Source organism: Schistocerca gregaria, chromosome 6 (assembly GCF_023897955.1).
Source record: "Schistocerca gregaria isolate iqSchGreg1 chromosome 6, iqSchGreg1.2, whole genome shotgun sequence".
In the NCBI taxonomy this organism is placed as follows: domain Eukaryota; kingdom Metazoa; phylum Arthropoda; class Insecta; order Orthoptera; family Acrididae; genus Schistocerca; species Schistocerca gregaria.
In genome coordinates, this window is record NC_064925.1 from 106,017,465 (window position 1) to 106,038,664 (window position 21,200).

The following is a 21,200-nucleotide window of genomic DNA, read 5'->3' on the forward strand; positions in this document are numbered from 1 at the left end:
AAAAGATCCTGCAAGAGCAGGACCAACGACGGCTGAAGAGACTCGTTCGACGTGACAGAAGTGCAACAATTCGGCAAATTGCTGCAGATTTCAGTGCTGGGCCGTCAACAAGAGTCTGCGTGCCTAATGTTCAACGAAACATCATCGATATGGGCATTCGAACCGAAGGCTCACTCGCGTACCCTTCACGACTGCACGACACAAAGCTTTACGCCTCACCTGGACCCGTCAGCACCGACATCGGACTGTTGATGACTGGAAACATGTTGCCTGGTTGGACGCCTCTGAGCACTATGGCACTTAACTTCTAAGGTCATCAGTCCCCTAGAACTTAGAACTATTTAAACCTAACTAACCTAAGGACATCACACACATCCATGCCCGAGGCAGGATTGGAACCTGCGAGCGTAGCAGTCGCGCGGTTCCGGACTGTAGTGCCTAGAACCGCTCGGCCACCGCGGCCGGCGCCTGGTCGGACGACTCTCCTTGCAAATTGTATCGAGCGGATGGATGTGAACGCGTATGAAACCGTCGACCCTGCATGTGAGCAAGGGACTGTTCAAGCTGGTGGAGGCTCTGTAATGGTATGGGGCGTGTCCAGTTGGAGCTGTATGGGACTCCTGATAAGTCTAGATACGACTCTGACAGGTGACACATACGTAAGCATCCTGTCTGATCACCTGCATCCATTCGCGTCCATTGTGCATTCCGACAGACTTGGACAATTCTAGCAGGACAATGCGACACCTCACACGTCCAGAATTGCTAAAGAGAGGCTCCACGAACGCTCTTCTCAGTTCAGACACTTCCGCTGGCCTCCAAACTCCCCAGACATGACCGCTATTGAGCATATCTGGAATACCTTGCAACTTGCTGTTCAGAAGAGATCTCCACCCCTCGTTCTCTTACGGATTTACGGGCAGCCCTGCAGGATTCATGGTGTCAGTTTTCTCCAGCACTACTTCAGACACTAGTCGAGGCCATGTCACGTTGTGTTGTGGCACTTCTGCTTGCTCACCCCTACAACGCGTGCACGTTGTGGACGGGTGTACTACGCAGCAGTGGCTTTACACGTTCCCGTAGGCAGAAAGGATACCAGGTCAGATGAACAGAGTGAGCAATGTTACTGGGGCACAATCACCAACCCATCAAATACTTGTGTGTGGTGTTATGGTACGAGGCTCCTCTACGAACACTGCTGGCTAAGCAGTAACTGAAAGGAATGCGTGTCGTTGTCGACACAGAATAATAGGTTTCCACTTTTCATTTTACAGTGTTCAAGTTCCGTGGAATCACAGTACTCTTGATCCAGTCTTAGCACGAACTCAAGGCGGTACCTGCAGAATGGTTGACAACAGTAAGACAGTAAGAGTAATAAATGCCGAGACATGACACAAACAACAACAAATGAGCAACGCACGTCAACATGCATACATGTCCGAAGGAACAGGCACTGCGGTGTATACAGTCGTTATGAAAAGCACGAAATGTATTTGTGTTTGCGAATGTGAACAACCATGGTTAACGAAATATGGAAGTTTGAGTTTGGCTGCGAGTCGAGCTAGGGTAGCCTAATGGTAAGGCGAGCGCTAGCGATAAGCGTTAAATCCGAGTTCGAGTCCCGGTCTAGCACAGAATTTAATTCTTGTCGATATTCTAGTTATGAAGTGTGGAAAAGATTATTACAGGATAGCGATCGTGTCTATAGAGAGACTGTGACATTCAGATAATCAGGAGGAAAGGGCAAGTGAGACTCGCAACTACAGCCAAATGCAGCTAGTTGGTCTCGGTAAACAGCAGAAGATTAGTGGACGGAGCTGTGTAGAATGCTGCTCCGCACTGGCAACGCTTGGAGCCTGTTGGAGCCGCCGCCACGGGCGTCTGGTGAGACGGCGGGCGCCCGAGACGGGGCGTGTTAACGGCGCCTCAGCGGGGGTCGCGACGCGCCGCGACGACATAAACTGCCGGCCGGGCTCATTTAGCCGGCTAATCAACAGGCGGGGGCGGCTTTTGTTGGCGCAGTCTGCGTGTCTCACTGCTGGAAGACCCGCTGGGGGCGGGGCGGCGACGTCTGAGCCCGGCGGGGAGTCCCCGGCAATTGGCGCTGCTGCGCTCTGGCGGCGAGAGCGCCTACTGCGCAATCAGACGCGTCTCCAGCCGGCGTGTAACTCGTAACTCGCACTTTGCGCTCCGTCACCCGATTGTTTCTCCCCCTCTCGACGAGCAGAGGCGAGCGCCGCCTGTACGATTAGCTGTGCCCTTCAGGCGAAACCTCGGTAGTTCTGTAGAGAAACTGCTAAGGAACGTCTTGCTGCTGCCTTTTTTTTCCCCAAACAGAAATAACATTTCTCCAGTAGGCCTTGTGAGGCTGTCATCTCTGGCAGCATCCCGTCGGCAACTGCCGTCCGATATACTCTACTGCAGTGTTACGAGTATAAAATAACTTCGCTGATATTAGTTAAATAATCGAAAATGACGTGTTAATCACTGATGACACTGCGACTTCTTTAATATTTTACACAATGAAGTGAAACAATAAAAAGTTCTGCCATCGAGTCAGTTACGCAGTCAATTTCATAGTCTGAAAATACGAGTAGCCGATCGAAGAAACAGAAAACTTTTGCCTGGCGTTCTATTACGACCGGCCGGGGTGGCCGAACGGTTCCAGGCGCTACAGTCTGAACTTACTTTCTGGACAACCATCTTATGTGGATTAAGTAATCTGTTGCAGTTCCTTCCAGGGAACTACGCCGGACAGTTGGTTCCAGTCGCTCACTGTGCACACACTGCAATTGCGATCTTCATGTTATGCAACTACATAGAGATGCAATGAAGATACATCAAGGCTGCACCATGCGGATGATTCGAGGAATATCAGAATCTGCCGACGTTTGATATCCTGTATTCCATATGTCAATACTTAATCAACAGAAAAGTGCACGTAGGGTTCAGATTCAACAGTCAAGGCACGCAGTAGAAATTCCATACCGAAAGTTTAAAAGAGATTTGCTGAAGCCATCAGCGCTACAAAATTCTAGACTGGAATATTGGCTATGATAGCCATGTATATGTACGAGGACGAGCTTCAAGGTAATACCTTTTAATTTTTTATGTGAAAATTCCTGTAGTTTTTTTAAATAAAAGAAACATTGCCTGGGGGCTTAATTAAATAAAATGCTAATAATTTTAATTTTAGTCGCTGTTTGTCCGGTTACGCAGTCTCGTAACCGGTTGGCCCTGAATAATATTAGTACGCAATCTGACTGTACAGAATAACAACAAAGAATGAAAGGAAATTTCCGTTAACACAATTAAGTAATTAAGTCCCCAGCAACTACAAAAGCTACGAAACAACAAAGCACAAATATAAGTGCTCTGTGTGTGGAAGTGTGATTCAACGTACACATCTGGCACGGTTCTTCTACGATAAGACAAGATATTTTTAACACAATTTACACTGAAGAAATTAAAAAAAAACAGAAATACTATAATTGCATATAGAAACCAGAATTACAGTCTAATACAAGAACACGAGCCAGATGCTTTGTTGACTGAACCTGTGACCAAGAGGCATTGTTATTTTGGACATCTAAAATAAAAAATTTTCTTTACCTTCATATATATTGACGAAAAATACACTTTGATCATTACAATATCCCCAATCGAACAACATATGGTGTCTTGCCCAACAGAACAACTGCACACGACATGCTCTATCGACATCGTCTCAACAAGCACTGATCACGCCTACCTCAGAACTACAACTGCCCATGGCAACTTCTCAGCTGCAACTGCCAGTGGAGGCGGCTGAATAGTACTCTTTGGCGCAATCTCTGGCGCTGTGAGTCAGTGTAGCCACCTTTCAACATTTTTAATGTTCTACGTCTTTAATCTTCTTGTCTCTATATTTTAAGCCCCCTGCCGCTAGAGTGCTCCGAACTGTGACATGACGAAGTGTGACGTAAATATGTCGGTTTGTAAGTAACAGAGTGCTGTAATAGCGTTTCGAATTCAAAGAGTTCGTCCACATATTTAGCACCTCTGCAGGTTTCGAGAAGTTGGGTTTCTGGATGAGGTATCGAATATATTGCTTCCCCCTACTTATACCTCCCGAGGATGTCACGAATGTGAAATTAGAGAGATTCGAGCGCGTACGGAGGCTTTCCGGCAGTCGTTCTTCCCGCGAACCATACGCAACTGGAACAGGAAAGGGAGGTAATGACAGTTGCACGTAAAGTGCCCTCCGCTTCACACCGTTCGGTGGCTTTCGGAGTATAACTGTAGATGTAGATGAAGCCTGACAATGCTACACATCCCACGAACGTTGCATCTGCCACAATCTGACGCATTGGGTTCGCTGTCATCTTTCATCCTCCATGCAGTCACCACTTGGCCCGATCCAGTTTCCATCTATTTCCAAAACTTAAAGAACACCTTCGAGTGCTTCACCTTGATAATGATGAAGCGGTGGAAGCGCAAATTAGGTCGTGCTGAAAAGCACGCACTCGTAATTTGGCAACTAAGTCAACAGTTAAAAAATATTTGTACTTAAAAGTCTTGAAGAGGTGTGATGTGAGGTCTATGGCATATCATTGAAGCAGTGTGGCCTGCACGGGAAAATAAAACAATTCAGTGAAGTCATTTATGCGAATTTTTTTACCATTTTACTTTAGCCACTATATAGGTTCAATGCAGTACATGAATTCTATGCGGTAAAAATGACACTGCTAATTCAGAATCAACCCTGTGAAGAAAGCATTTGAAATCTCGAAATTTCCAAATTTATTTATTCGCCGCACCTGAGTGGTGAAACATATTTGTGTTGGACTCTACTGGCGATTAAATTTGAAATGTGAATGCTGTGACGGTCGTAACATTCAACAAGAATGCCAGCAATGACATATCCTTTTTCCTCCCGTGTCCTGTAAACACGATCGTATGTCAAACTTGAATGGGTGGCACTGGATGTGATAGGCGTCCTTTGCCGGTGAACTTTAAAGAAACCCGGTACGACACGGCAATTACAATTCATTAGAACGCTAACGGCGGAAATAAAGTTCAGGCACGAATGCCGAAGTTCAGGCGAAGGCTGCACTCCTGTCCTCCACAGACGGCTTCAGACTCGAGCCCGACGGAATTACTGGGGCTTAACGCCAACAACCGTAACGTGATAAATAAAGCGCGAGCAATTATCAAATAGCGGCCACGCCGAGCCGACAGAATAAATTCGGAACGGGTAGAGATTTACGCGGGCCGAATACGGTTGACCGGCCGCCAGATGAATGCAGCGACAGGCAGCCTCCAGAAGCGGCTGCTGCTGTCCTACTTACAGACAAAAGTCACGAAAAGCGTCCAGATACCATAGATAGAAGGTAAATAGGAAAATCATCTACGGTAAGACAACGTCTGCTGAACCAGCTGCTCAAACGCAAGTTCCCCTAGGTCTTAGAACTACTTAAACCTAACTAACCTAAGGACATCACACACATCCATGCCCGAGGCAGGATTCGAACCTGTGACCGTAGCGGTCGCGCCGTTCCAGACTGAAGCGCCTAGAACCGCTCGGCCACTTCGGCCGGCGGGATGAACATCAACCTCATTCATCAGACCCAGGTGACTCTTTGAAAGGTTCTTGTTTGGGTGATCTTGGAATGGTGGGGTTAGCGAAAGGTGTATCTCATATCGCAAAATCTACTTTGCCTCTGACTTGGAGCAAGCGGCAGTAACATCGGCATCTATTCACCGGAGGTGTGGCCGGAACTTAAAATTCTGGAACTACTTCCGCTAATCGTAACCACAGATTTTTTTTGTAATCTCGACCCTATAATCGCAAAAACCGAACGTTTTAAATGTCTTTTAATGAACGTTGTTGGGCCAATAAGACTGAAACGCGAATGATAACAGTAATGAACGGGGTGGACAAAAAAAAAAAAACAAGCTCTGAAGATATTTCGTGCACCTTAGAATAGGGAGCACAGTATACAACACCTTCACCAGATGACGCTGTTGTAACTCGCATTGCCTATCTCAAGGCGCATGGAATATTTTCAGAGCCAGTTTTGCTTTCTCCATCCTGAGTGTGTGTGTTTGTGCGAAGAGGAGTCGTTACTGTGGTAGTGAAGCCAGAGCGATTAGCTGTTGTTGTGGTCTTCAGTCCTGAGACTGGTTTCATGCAGCTCTCCATGCTACTCTATCCTGTGCAAGCTGCTTTATCTCCCAGTACCTACTGCAGCCTACATCCTTGTGAATCTGCTTAGTGTATTCATCTCTTGGTCTCCCTCTACGATTTTTACCCTCCACGCTGCCCTCGAATACTAAACTGGTGATCCCTTGATGCCTCAGAACATGTCCTAACAACTGACCCCTTCTTCTAGTCAAGTTGTGCCACAAACTCCTCTTCTACCACTATTTATCGTCCATGTTTCCCTTCCATCCATTGCTGCACTCCATACAAATATTTTCAGAAACGGCGTCCTAGCACTTAAATCTATACTCGAAGTTAACAAATTTCTCTTCTTCAGAAACGCTTTCCTTGCCATTGCCAGTCTACATTTTATATTCTCTCTACTTCGACCATCATCAGTTGTTTTGCTCCCCAAGTAGCGATTTAAACTCGCCCATGATCTTGCTAGAGTCTTAACATTTTCTCACTTTCGTTTCATTGTAGGATCTTCACTGACACAAAGACCCTGAAAGAACAGGCTTTGGCATCACAGTGTCTGCAAGGGAGAATGAGTAAGGTAACTCTAAATAACGATGTGGGCGAAAAATCTCGTCATTTGTATAATACTGCAGGACTGTGGACGCTGAAACGTCCCCTTTGAAAAATTTATGAATGACTGTGCTGATAAACCTTTTACATTATTTGACTTTCAAACAGCTGAGCAAAACTGAAAGTACTCAGACATCACTTTCCTTACTTATTCTGATCAACACTAAACTGACACACAATATTTTTAGCGCAACGCAATCTGACTTTCAATAATGTCTACAAAAGAATGGCCCTGACCAACAATAACCTATACGTTTCATGAACCACTTACCTCACAAAAATATTCGTTACTCGAACACTGCAATACAGCGAGCGCCAATACTGCCAGCTAAATAAAAGATTCTAACTACTGAAGGCACTAGCTACTGATAGGCATAGTTAGCAAATGAAAGATTTTGATAGAGAACAAACAATGTATTTACCTTAATAGTGTTCAAAAGTTATATATATCAGTTCATGACATGCAGTCTTACAAATTTACTGTCTCTGATGGACACACGTCCAGATCGTCCGCTCTCAAAACTCCGCCATCTCACTACCCACATCCACCACTGCTGGCGGCTCACCTCCAACTGCGCAACACTACGCGCTGTTAACAGCCAACAGCCCAACACTACAATGGCGAATATTCCAAGAGTGCAAACCAATCACAGACTGCACACAGCACAGTCAGTGATTTTCATACAGAGTGCGCTTACCAACATAAAAACCTAAACAGCCTTTCTCCAAAAGTCTGCAACATGCGATGTAATACGTCCGTGTTGTCGCAGACTCGTGAAATATTTTCTTTCGTGTTGTGGGGACGCTTTGATTCCACCGTGTAGTAATTAGCCTGGAAACGAAATACGCCTTTGAACGACAAGGTAACCTGACAGCAGTGCAACACTCATGTTGGTAGACACCACTCTAGTTCGCACGGTAGGCGAAGCTAGCTACCCTGCCGAAAGCTTCCTTCGCTACAGCACAGCACCCGACCGACCCACCCCGCCACAAGAATCGTGCCTCCGCGCCGTGAAGGCTCCGCCAGTCGCGTCCCTTTTTACACCGAGAATATGCAAGTCATATCTCTTCATTTAGCGCACCGCTTCTGCTTTTAAGACGATGCTCCCATCAGCCGCCCAAATTATTATTTTTCCTTCCCCCTGGTGGCTCCCGCTCTGTCTTACTCTCCTCTCCCTGCTCTTGTCCCGCTTCTCCACTTCCCGTCGTATCTCCTTGCGGTAGTGGAGGCAGCAGAAAAAAAAGTGGAGCGAAGAAAAAAAAGGGAGAAAATCCCCTTAGGATTAGTTTTGCGGAGTGTAAAGGAGACGTACGCTGGCAGTGGGACGGGGGGACGCCGTATTTATTGGATGGACGCAGGACGTGCGATGAATGACTACGGCGCTTACTGCCAACTCAATTTATGGCGGAAAGTTTGGGCGAGCGGCAGGGACCGGAGATGAAAATTAGGAGCGGGGACGCTAATTTGCCTTTACGGGAAATGCATGAGACTGTCGGCGGCCGGCAAAGGCCCCGAAAAACCCATCTCTTAAATTTTTGTCATTTGTCCAACTGTTCATGAGGTTTGATCATCAAAGACACCCGTACAGAAATTTGTCTTTCCTCTTCGTTATTTTTTCGTCTCCACGTTTCTTTTGCGGGATTAAAGAAGTTTGGGGATGGCATGAGTTATTTAAAACGAAAACAGATACGAGAACGTAACTGTGACCTGGTCCAAGAAATAGTAGATAATAGGAAATACAATTAAGCATGGAGAAAAAGGAGGGAGATTATACGAAACAGAGCTGTAAGTAGTGTGATGGGGAGAGGCTTGAGGCCTGGGAGGAAATGCGTTAGGGAGTTACGGCGCCGTAACAGCGTCATTAACATTTGAAAAGGCAGTATATGACAGATTCAAGAATTGTATTAATATTCTGGGTGAAAGGTTATCAGTGGTAAGACTCGCTGATGACTTTGCAGTCCTCAGTGAAAATGAAGTGCCGGCCGGGGTGGCCGAGAGGTTCTAGGCGCTACAGTTTGGAACCTCGCGACGGTTACGGTCGCAGGTTCGAATCCTGCCTCGGCCATGGATGTGTGTGATGTCCTTAGGTTGGTTATATTTAAGTAGTTCTAAGTTCTAGGGGACTGATGACCTCAGAAGTCAGGTTCCATAGTGCTCAGAGCCATTGGAACCTTTTCTTTTTTTTTTGGAAAATGAAGCATAATTAAAAACTTATTGAATGAGTAAAATGAGTGCGCTAATAGTAACACGAACAAATGCGAAAACAGCAAAAATGGGACTAGCGATAAACTTGTCATCAGAAATTGAGGACCACGAAGTAAACGAACTGAAGAAATTCTGCTACCTTGGAATCAAAATAATGCAAGACGGAAGCAGCAAAGAGGGCGTGAAAACCATTCTTGGCCAAAACAAGTCAACACTACCAAAAAAAAGCCTTAATTTGAGTAAAACATTTCTGGGAATGAAGGTTTGTAGGACAGCATTATACGGTAATGAAGCGTGGGCTGTGGAACACCAAAAATAAGAGAACACAGGCATTGCAGGTGTGGTGCTATAAAAGGGTGCTGAAGATTATGTGGACTGATAAAGAATCTACTCCGGAGAATCGCCGAAGAAAAGAACATATGGGCAAGGGAAAAATGACAGAACATGTGTTAACAAAAAAAAAAAAAAAAAAAAAAAATGGTTCAAATGGCTCTGAGCACTATGGGACTTAACAGCTATGGTCATCAGTTCCCTAGAACTACTTAAACCTAACTAACCTAAGGACATCACACAATACCCAGTCATCACGAGGCAGAGAAAATCCCTGACTCCGCCGGGAATCGAATCCGGGAACCCGGGCGCGGGAGGCGAGAACGTTACCACACGACCACGACGTGCGGACATGTGTTAACACAGAAGGGTATAATACTTCTGTGACCAGAGGCAGCTATGGAGTGTAAAAGTTGTATGGAAAGGTAAAGACTGGAATAAGTCCAACAAATAATTGAGGACGTAGGATGCAATTGCAACTCTGAGATGAAGAGGTTGTCGCAGCCGAAACGTTGAAAATTTCAACACGTATCACGCAGCAACACACCCAAGAAAAATCTTTCTGGATTGCAGCGACACTTGCAGAAAAAGTCGTTCACTCTCTTGTAAACAAGGCTTTACGAACATAATTGTGCGAGTCGGCTAGACGCGCAATTAGTACCGACTAAACTCCCAGGGCCTGGCCGCTCGCCTCGCATTATTTCACGGCGCATTTACTGCGAAGAGAAGGCGGCGCCCAGCGTCGGCGAAAGCGGGCGAAAAGTAATCTTATGATTTTTTAAATGGATGGAATTATCTCTGCAATCTCTCGGCGGCGGCATAAGTCTTTTGGCCCCGCGGGGACCATCATCGCCCCGCCGAAATCCTGTAATCGCGGGATTTTTACCCCGGCCGGGCGCGTCTAATGAGGAAATGCTTTTACGGGAGAAAGGGGAGGGGGTTTGCCCCGTAATGGAGAAGTCCTAATGGGCCGCGAGCGCGCCAACAATAACGTCAATTATAAAACTGCGAGGCGTCCCCAGCGTCGAAGGCGATCCGCGTCTCCCGCGCTATGGGGAGAACAGGCCGACTTCTCCAAGCGGGCTGCCACAACGTCTTAGTGGCTGAGGGCGACAGGCAAGGTAAGTTTTGGAGCACCCTGTGTCTTTGAGTTTCGGGGCGTAGACAAAAGTTGCTTCAAATGGCTCTGAGAACTATGGGACTTAACTTATGACGTCATCAGTCCCCTAGAACTTAGAACTACGGGAACTAACCTAAGGACATCACACACACGCATGCCCGAGGCTGGGTTCGAACCTGCGACCGCAGCGGTCGCGCGGTTCCTGACTGTAGCGCCTAGAAGACGAAAGTGATTTCAAGTCTAAGCGTTGCCACCTGATCAACACTTTGTGACCGACGTCTGTGTAATTACTACCTTAAAATAAGGAATACCGAGTTCGGAAAATGACGATTTTTGCTAGTGAGAAATGGAAGTCTTGTATGTAAATCTGAGACCATTCGTGGTCATTTTGAGCCTACGGCTTCCCAGCTGTTTTCTAACGTCTTACTTTTGTATACAACATTCAACACTTCCATCACCCTGTTGGGAGCTTAATCAGGACTCAATAGACAGCTTAATGCCGGTGTGACAATAGTGTGGCCCCTGAAGGAGACCACAGCATCAGCACAGAAACGTCGAATGAAGAGGCTGGGAAGACGACACTGTCAAACGTCTTGATACACTTCATTTCTTCAGTTATCCTTCTCCAAGTTCCCGTAAGCTCTCACTACACATTCTGTGTTGCTTTACTTTGCAACAGTGGAGGTCTGGTAACCCTAGTGATTCCACACGTCCTATGGAAATATGTTCCGAAACTTTCTGAGGTCGTTGAGGTAGGCGAAAGTTTTCGAGCATGTTGCGGGGGGTTTTCTGCCCACTTGAGACGCTGAACCAAAATTACACCCACGTTCTTCACAGTTTTTTGGTATACTGTGTCTCTCTGGAGGATCGGTCTATATTCAGGGATATGACAGTAACGATCACTGGAAGCAAAAAGGTCTGGTAAACATGGGCTCTAAAATGCATACCTTAGGAGCTGTCAGCACTTACTCGCCTTCGCTGCTGTGAAACACTTCTCATCTACTGAACAAGTGCTCATAGCTGTTAATGTACCCACTTTATAGCTCATGTTTACTGGCGATTTTTTATTTTTTTAAATTTTTTTTAGGCCGTTCTCCCTGTTGTGTTGGCAGAAGAGCCAACACCGTGTTACTAGTGGAGGCCGTAATGCACGCGTTTTAGCTCACGTAGGATGGCATGAGGAGAGAAGAACTATACTGACGTGAGGTCTGGAACTTGACAAGGAATGAGAATTCAGAAAGTGGACGTAATTAGTTTGATACTTAACTTTAATGACGGTACATGATTCACAATATTATCTGTTCAGAATACATTCTAGCAGCTGAATACGGCGCCTTGCTAGGTCGTAGCAAATGACGTAGCTGAAGGCTATGCTAAACTGTCGTTTCTGCAAATGAGAGCGTAAGTAGACAGTGAGCCATCGCTAGCGAAGTCGGCTGTACAACTGGGGTGGGTGCTATGGAGTCTCTCTAGACTAGACCTGCCGTGTGGCAGCGCTCGGTCTGCAATCACTGATAGTGGTGACACGCGGGTCCGACGTATACTAACGGACCGCGGCCGTTTTAAAGGCTACCACCTAGCAAGTGTGGTGTCTGGCTTTGACACAACACTCCCAAAATACGGAAAGCAAAGAGCTTGCTGTAGAAGATATGTGTTTCACATTATCGAAAATGAACAACAGGTCGTAGCTCTCACGGTACGCAGTTTAGAGACCTTATTTACTAGACTGTTTCACTTTGAAAGATCGTTCCTGTCATTTCCCAGTATACTGACCATTCCTACGGGGACAACCTGCAGTATTTTATGATAAAATCGTTGAAAATTTCAATAAGGAGAGATGACGTCAGGTCTTGCTACCGTTGGTACAAAGCTGTAGGTCACATGAATGAGGATGGAGACGAAACCAGTCGTGAACTTTTTGAAAGAATAACTGCTGCATATAACCTGAAACATCAGTACGGTTTATCCAGGATGATTAAGAGCAGCTGACTAGACGATTTACCAAATCGCTGGGATATCATCTGTAAAAGATGGATTTGGAGCTCGACCAATGAATTTCGCAGTATTGCTTAATCTGAGAGCCGTGCTTATCAGAGGAAGGATTGCCGCGGCTTTCCGGGTGGTCGCTCCCCTTTCCGCAAACGCCCGCGATCTGCCGCGGCGTAGAAATCTGCGCGTGTCTACCCGTCCGAAAATTGTGATGGTGGTGGGGGGGGGGGGGGGGGAGGGGGGGGAGGGGGGGGGAGGGGCACCATATGGTCGTGACATCTGCTTTCCCGCAGATTGGTTTATGATACAGCCGAGAGGCGTCACGTTCCGTATCCTTGCGTGGCGGCCAGTCTGTGTCATATTTATCATTATCGGTAATAACACGCTGCTCTGTTGGATAAATGATTAAATGCCTCCTGCGAGAGCCCCGCGATAAGCGTTATTGATTTGGCGCCCTTATCTCAGATAGCTAACCTGCCAGCGCCCGTGCCGTCCGGCTCCCAGCGCACAGCGGGGCCAAATATTCTTTATTTTCGTAGCAGTAAGTCGCTTCGAGGTCCCTTGTTTGAGCGTGATGCTCAAAAAGTCCTGAGCTTCATAAACGTTTTGCCGTTTGAGATAAGGGTCGCACATCAGACGGCTGATGTAACTGAGACAACGTCTTCCAAAAGAATTATAGCAAGCATTGTCCCGTCAATAGTAATGGGGGTAACTAGTAACGGAAACATCTACCCCCAAAATTCCAAATGGAACAGCAACGTCGAGTGAAATGGTTCTATAGTTTGTGAGTTTACGTCTCGAGAACTCAGTGGTTTCCTCAGATAGGGATCGGACCCTCTTCGAATTTCTTCGTACATTTAGTGCTCGAACATCAATTTCGTAAAGCAGTGTGGCACAGTTCTCAAGAGAAGCGGAACGAATCTCCGCAAGTCTTCTGAGCGCTGTTAAGCACAACACACGTCGAATTTTTGATAGTAGTGGCCGGTAGCCGAATGCAAAGCATCTAAAGACCAACAATCGCAAAATAGCTGGTTCGATCCTCGCTAATAGTAACTCTTTTCTACTTCCACTGAAATTGGACATTTACGAACAAATGGAAATTTAGAGTTTGTTTATAATATAAGCTTTTCGACTACCAGTCACAATTTTCTTTTTCTTATGAGGTGCATTTTCGTCTTATTGCTTTTGCTATAGAAAACATCATGAACAAATGGCATAATGTACGAAAAACACGCTTGAAAATGGGAATCATTGTTGACGAAGATACGACATAACACGCGAAAAACGCACTTGAAATTGGGAATTATTTCTCGAAACACGTCGCGCAAAAGAAAAATACAAATAAAATCGCGAATGGTAGCGAAAAATGTTAAATAACAATGGTTTTTAGAATCGCAGGTTTCCGCCAATTACATCTCATGAAAAATTGGAAATTTTAATTGACCAATATTGAATCTAATTTCTCAATAAAGTGTGTTTGTATGTTCAAATGTTGGTAAATAAGAAAATTGATACATACAAACGAAATGCATTATCGTTAACTGAAAAAAATTATATACATCAACAATTCTGTTTTATATCTAGAAACAAAGGTATTTTATTTTCTACTGATGTTTCGCATTTTTGTTACAAATTTTGTTTTACTGTGAATATTCCCATATTCATGCACTTAGTAATCAAACATAATCTATTTTTATTTAAAAAGTTATGATTTAGTATTTATTACATAACATTTTCATTTGTTGATAAATATAGAATTAGAATGAGAGAAAAAAGAATTTTGCAACTAGCGAGGTTCGAACCAGCGACCTTACCATTACCGGACTTTTAAGCTATGCTCCTAATTACGTTTAGTAAGTTCTAAATATTTTGTACTTACCTCATAAATCTTCAAAGACGATTTCTTCGAATTTGTTTATTTTAGAATTGCGTCACACTGCCTTAGGAAGCTGATGACTGGTGTCCAGGTACTGATATTAAAATCCTGTAAGCATTAATAAAACCGAAGGTCATCAGTACGGAACTACCGAGTTGGGTCAGTCTTTTAGTAGATTTAGGCATGCTGGTTGCAACCTTTGTACTGTTCGAGATAAATCGCTATGCGGCGGTTCTAAGTTCTACGTTCTTCTTCCACAACAGCGAAAAAAAAAAAAAATTACTCAACTCTTGACAAGAAGTTATATGACTGCGTCAGCGGTGTGCAATTCTGTAGTCAGGGTAGTGTGTAGCCTGTTTTTTAAAAACGATCGTTTCCGCATTGTGTACTGTGCATAGAATACCGGACATCGTCGATAATTGTGTATAAAAAGAACATGTAACCAATTTGTGTTATGAAACAGTTTCAATATGGAACGCAGGCTTTATCGTCGAATTTCTTCGATAAAATCCTCTCGGGTTACCAACTGAGTCACGGCGTCAAGTTGTCGCAACGTTTCAACGGGTTTCTTCCTTCTTTTCACTTCGCCTGAAGATGACGAGTACGAAGCTCCCCGAAACGTTGCGGCAACACAATGCAACGACTCGTCTAATAATCCGAGAAGATTTCATCGTAGTTTCAATATCTGAATTTTACCTCCAAGACTGTATTACTTAGAGAGTGAGTTGGATTTCGTTGACGTGACATATTGCATTGTAATGTATATGCTTTGAGTGTGTTGTGGCTACCACGTCGCTGGTTGACGGTTTTGCTAACGGCGTGATCCCGTTGTGTGTTGCAGGCTCAGAGAAGAGCGCGGCGAGACGGAACGGGCCTTGGCGTTGGACCACAAGGTGCGAGACCTCAGTTCGCACAACGGTTAGTATCTCCAACTGCATCTGCACACTGCCAGCACCAATTGTACCTGTGGCCTACTCACCACCTGCTTAAATTTATTCACAGTCTCACAGACTTCCTTTACAACTGTCAGAGTATGACACCAAATTGCTTTAGCACCTCGGAGAATTAAATAGCAACTATCAAATTAATGTATAAGAAGAATGACTATCATAAACTGCATAATAGCGCAGGGTATGCAGAATAAAATTTGCCCGGAAAATATTTCACGCACCTAGAGACAACATTTACATCTACGTGATTACTCTGCTATTCACAATAAAGTGCCTGGCAGAGGGTTCAATGAACCACCTTCATGCTGTCTCTCTACCGTTCCACTCTCGAACGGCATACGGGGAAAACGAGCACTTAAATTTTTCTGTGCGAGCCCTGATTTCTCATTTTTATCGTGATGATCATTTCTGCCTATGTAGGTGGTAACCAACAGAATGTTTTCGCAGTCGGAGGAGAAAACTGGTGATTGAAATATTGTGAGAAGATCCCGTCGCAACGAAAAACGCCTTTGTTTTAACGATTGCCATTCCATTTCACGTATCATGTCTGTGACACTATCTCCCCTATTTCGCGATAATACAAAACAAGCTGCCCATCTTTGTACTCTTTCGATGTCGTCCGTGGATCCCGCACCGCACAACAATACTCCAGAATAGGGCGGACAAGCGTGGTGTAAGCAGTCTCTTTGGTAGACCTGTTGCACCTTCTAAGTGTTCTGCCAATGCATCGCTGTCTTTGGTTTGCTCTACCCACTATATATAACAACCCAAGTTACATCATCTACTCGACGTAAGATGGGTTGCCTCTCTTTAGTTGCGTGAAATATTTCCCGCGTCAGTATATACAGCCTGTTAAGCATATGGCGGAAACTGATTTTAATTATGATTATGTGATATGCCTCCACATTGTAATAAAATATTTTACTGAATGTATTTCCTTGGCTGTGGCTACCATGAAGCGTCACCTATAACGGAAGCCAAAGAGTAGCGACAGTTCACATTATAGATCTCAAGCATGGATTATCTCATGTAACGAAACGAAAAAAATTCTATCTGCGGACTGAACGATGCTTTGAATAGCTGGAGACCTATGCTATGACTTGCCAACGAATTCCGTGTACAGAACACTTAAAACCTAAAATATGCTAGAGTGAAATAAAAGAACAAATCAATAGATTCGGCCTCAACAGACTATGTATCACTCAGTCTTGCAACTTTTAGTTTTCCTGACTTTAAATATGCATTTCCTCCCTACATCATCCTCGAAGCACTATCGATTTCACTTCACCACAATGTAGATCTGCATGGATACTCTGCAAACCACACGTAAGTACCTGGCAGAGAGGTTATCAAACTACCTTCACAATAATTCTGTAATATTCCACTCTCGAACAGCGTGCGGAAAAAACAAACACCTATATCTTTCCGTGCGATCTAGAAAACGAAGAAATCAATGAGACTGTCTACATACCAAGAATACCTACGGCGGTTTGTGACGATGTTGAAAAATGCTCAAATGTGTGTGAAATCTTATGGGACTTAACTGCTAAGGTCATCAGTCACTAAGCTTACACACTACTTAACCTAAATTATCCTATGAACTAACACACGCAACCATGGCCGAGGGAGGACTCGAACCTCCGACGGGACCAGCCGCACAGTCCATGACTGCAGCGCCTTAGACCGCTCGGCTAATCCTACACGGTTGTGATGATGTAGCAGCCTGATAGAGAAAGGACAACTTACTGAACAAAAGTACTTCAATTAATCCCACAGGTTGGAGGCAATATTCTCTACATCGACTAGATTTTCAAGTTTTTCATCAACTTTTACAGAGTTAGACGGAAATTGTCAACATAGAAGCAGTTCAAAGATCACAATATCACATTATCAAGACCACTGAGATATATGAAGATATACAAGCTAGTTGGAGTTTTTTCAACAGAGGTGATTTGCTCAGCCATAAGGGGAATTACGGGATTTGGAATGAAGGGAACTTTAACAACATATTCCTCTCAGCTATGCATTTATATGCAATTAAAAATTCTGCTAAATTAAATAAGCACACTGTTATCCAACATAAATGGTGTCACAACAGGACAACCTATAACTGAAACGGGCTATGCTCTACTACAGCACATTGTCTCCTTCAGAAATGGAAAAAAAACCTCGCAGCCATAAATATTCACTAAATAAATAAAATAAAAATCAGTCTATGATGAGGTTAAATAGCCGCTGTAATTCGGAACTGTTACAGACTACCCTGACACATTACTTACATTTATCGCATAAAAGAAGGAACGAAGTATCTGTGAACAGTGAAGTCTACCGTCTGCGAAGCTTGGGATTGCTGCTGTTACCACAGGCTCGCTGGGCGACTACACAGCGGGATGCAGTAGCCAGCAGCCGCTTCCCTCGGCCCTATCGGCTCGGTCCACATGTTACTGTCCGTGCAGTATCGCGGTGGGCCATCCATCGTGGCTTACGCGTGTGGTCAGCGGACGTCTCCGTGAAGGATATCTGCCGGTCGGCTCGCCACTGCACGACGTCTCCCCAGTAATTGATCGCGACCACTCCAGAGCTACCCTTCCGCAACAATATCTCATTCCGCACCACGCTCTTCGTGCATCTGCAGCGCAGACAGGGAAGCAACTAACGCTCAGCCCATTTAAAATGTTGTCCATAGACGCTAATGGAAGGAATTACCCTCTTCTGCTGTCTACTGTCGGCGTCCAACCCCAGAAACAGTCGCCTGAGTACTGGAAAGGACGCAGGGTTGATACAATCTTAAGCGAGTGACGCTGTATAATCTACCATTTTCTTTCTCAATTTCGAAGCCGGGATCCTCATGTAATGGATGCCAATCCTCACGATGAGAATTTCGTCTACAGCATTTGATCGCCAATGGTGACGCAATGACTCTCATCACCAGCACTTGGGTCAGTCTCCAGGGCTGAACGACACACCTTTCGGCAGTGTTTCGTGGACTGAGTGTGTTTGCCATCGTCGATGGGGATCCGCTCGTTAATTTGCGCGTTACGCCCGGAAGTTTGAATGAACGTATTCGAGAACGTGCTGTGTCCTACTACCAGGGTTCACTCTCTCCATTTCTTTCATTCCGTACTCAAACACTGCGCTGCCGTTGCAGTTATACGCGCAATGCAGGCACATATTTGACTTCTCACTATCTTAAATAGTATTGGAGCATAAGATTCTGCTACATTCCCAACTTATACTACCGAGCGAGGTGGCGTATTGGGGAAGGCGACAGTTGAAATCACCAACTGATCGCTCAGATTCAAGTTTTCCGTGATTTTCCTAAATCGTTTAAGGGGGGTAGGACTTGGAGCAGGAGAGGCATCACAAGACATTTTAATTTACACTGCCTATACTTTTACAAATAAATTCATAAAATTTAATAGCATGACCAGGAAGGATTCAGTATTCACACTCATTGCAGTGGAAGTTCGAAGCCATAGCAAAATAATTTTTTTACGTGTGAAATTTCATCATTTTTCTCACTTACTAATGGCAGCATATGTTGCTATAGGTACACTTTTCTTCATAAGTTAGAGAAATTCTTCGATGAATTTTGCAGAGCATACATACCATACTTACAGGTGTTTGAAACTATAGAATTTATTTAATTTATGAAAAAACGAATTAGCTGTTATATTTTAAACTTCATGATTATAAAAAATACAAATTTTACAGTTATTTACCTCAATTTTTACCACAGTTTTTAATAGATTTGGAAAATTCTAGAGTTTCATACACCTTTAGGTATGGTTTGTATGCTGTGCAAACAGCCACAGGTCGCAGATTATGTGATTTAACGACTACCTCCTTTCATCGAACGCGGGGTTCCTCACATGGACTTACTGTAAACACAGCAGATGCAACTCACAAAACTGTTTTGAAGACGCTGCCGAGTTGTGTTTAAAACAACTAACATGTTAACTTACCCACATCTACATGATTACTCTGCAGTTCACAATTTAGTGCTTGGAAGAAGGTTCACTGAACCACTTTCAAAGAATTTTCCTATCGTTTCACTTTCTAACAGCGCGCGAGGAAAACGAGCACTGAGGTCATTCCAGCCGAGCTCTGCTATATCTTTTTTTAAGATAATTATTTCTTCCTATGTAGATGGGGGCCAACAAAATATTTTCCCACCCAGAAGAGAAAATTGCTGTTTCAGATTTAATGAGAATACCGACCGCAACAAAAAATGCCATTTGTTTTAATGATAATCACCCCAGTTCCCTTATCATATCCATGATACTCAGAAATGTTCAAATGAGTGTGAAACTTATGGGACTTAACTGCTAAGGTCATCAGTCCCTAAGCTTACACACTACTTAACCTAAATTATCCTAAGGACAAACATACACACCCATGCTCGAGGGAGGACTTGAACCTCCGCCGGGAGCAGCCGTAAAGTCCCTGACTGCAGCGCCTGAGACGGCTCGGCTAATCCCGCGTGGCTCCATGATACTCTCTCCCCTATTTCACGATAATAAAAAACGAGCTGCCCTTCCTTAGACTTTTTCAATGTCTCCCATCAGTCCCATGTGATGCAGATCCCACACAACGCAGCAGCAATCCAGAAGAGGACGCACGTAGAATTATTGCAATTTCTACGTGTTCTGCCAATAAATTCCAGCCTTCATTTCGCTCTTCTCACAACATTTTCTAGGTGATTGTTTCAGTTAAAGTTATTCGTAACTGTAATAGCTAGGTATTTAATTCAATTTTCAGCCTTTAGATTTGTGTGATTCTTCACGTGTCCGAGATGTTTTGGATTTCTTGTAGTATTCATGTGGATGAGTTCACACTTTTCATTGCCAACAGACAAATTAATATGTGAGGATGATCGAGTCTGACGTCGAAACTAGGCAACAATTCAAATAATGCGGGATTCGTGGCGAATTTATTCGTACGTTATTTACAGCGGTCTCTACATCCCTTGCTGGTGAGGTGTGCTTTTAGTCTGTTAGCGAATCTTTGTGGTTGTTTGGCAGTGGTGCATCAAACTTTTTGCTATCCACGTTTCGTCCAGAACTGCGCCGGACATCTTCAGAGATACCCCTTGGATCCGCTGAGTATTGAATCTACATCTACATCTACATCCATACTCCGCAAGCCACCTGACGGTGTGTGGTGGAGGGTACCCTGAGTACTTCTATCGGTTCTCCCTTCTATTCCAGTCTCGTATTGTACGTGGAAAGAAGGATTGTCGGTATGCTTCTGTGTGGGCTCTAATCTCTCTGATTTTATCCTCATGGTCTCTTCGCGAGATATACGTAGGAGGGAGCAATATACTGCGTGACTCTTCGGTGAAGGTTGTTGTTGTTGTTGTCTTCAGTCCTGAGACTGGTTTGATGCAGCTCTCCATGGTACTCTATCCTGGGCAAGCTGCTTCATCTCCCAGTACCTACTGCAACCTACATCCTTCTGAATCTGCTTAGTGTACTCATCTCTCGGTCTCCCTCTACGATTTTTACCCTCCACGCTGCCCTCCAACACTAAATTTGTGATCCCTTGATGCCTCAAAACATGTCCTACCAACCGATCCCCTCTCGTAGTCAAGTTGTGCCACAAACTTCTCTTCTCCCCAATCCTGTTCAATACCTCCTCATTAGCTACGTGATCTATCCACCTTATCTTCAGTATTCTTCTGTAGCACCACATTTCGAAAGCTTCTATTCTCTTCTTGTCCAAACTAGTTATCGTCCATGTTTCACTTCAATACATGGCTACACTCCAAACAAATACTTTCAGAAATGACTTCCTGATACATAAATCTATATTCGATGTTAACAAATTTCTCTTCTTCAGAAACGCCTTCCTTCCCATTGCCAGTCTACATTTTATATCCTCTCTACTTCGACCATCATCAGTTATTTTACTTCCTAAATAGCAAAACTCCTTTACTACTTGAAGTGTCTCATTTC

General features: G+C 44.4%; 1 protein-coding gene across 8 annotated transcripts in view; it reads left to right on the plus strand.

Annotated features, from left to right (window-relative positions):
• The window catches only part of LOC126279103 (dachshund homolog 1-like), an 854,344-nt gene that overhangs the window by 525,862 nt on the left and 307,282 nt on the right, over window positions 1-21,200 (plus strand). For all 8 annotated transcript variants that reach the window (XM_049979575.1, XM_049979579.1, XM_049979577.1 and 5 more), the window contains one exon: window positions 15,135-15,211. In XM_049979575.1, the coding sequence (XP_049835532.1) occupies window positions 15,135-15,211 (77 nt within the window). The remainder of the gene's footprint in view (window positions 1-15,134; window positions 15,212-21,200) is intronic.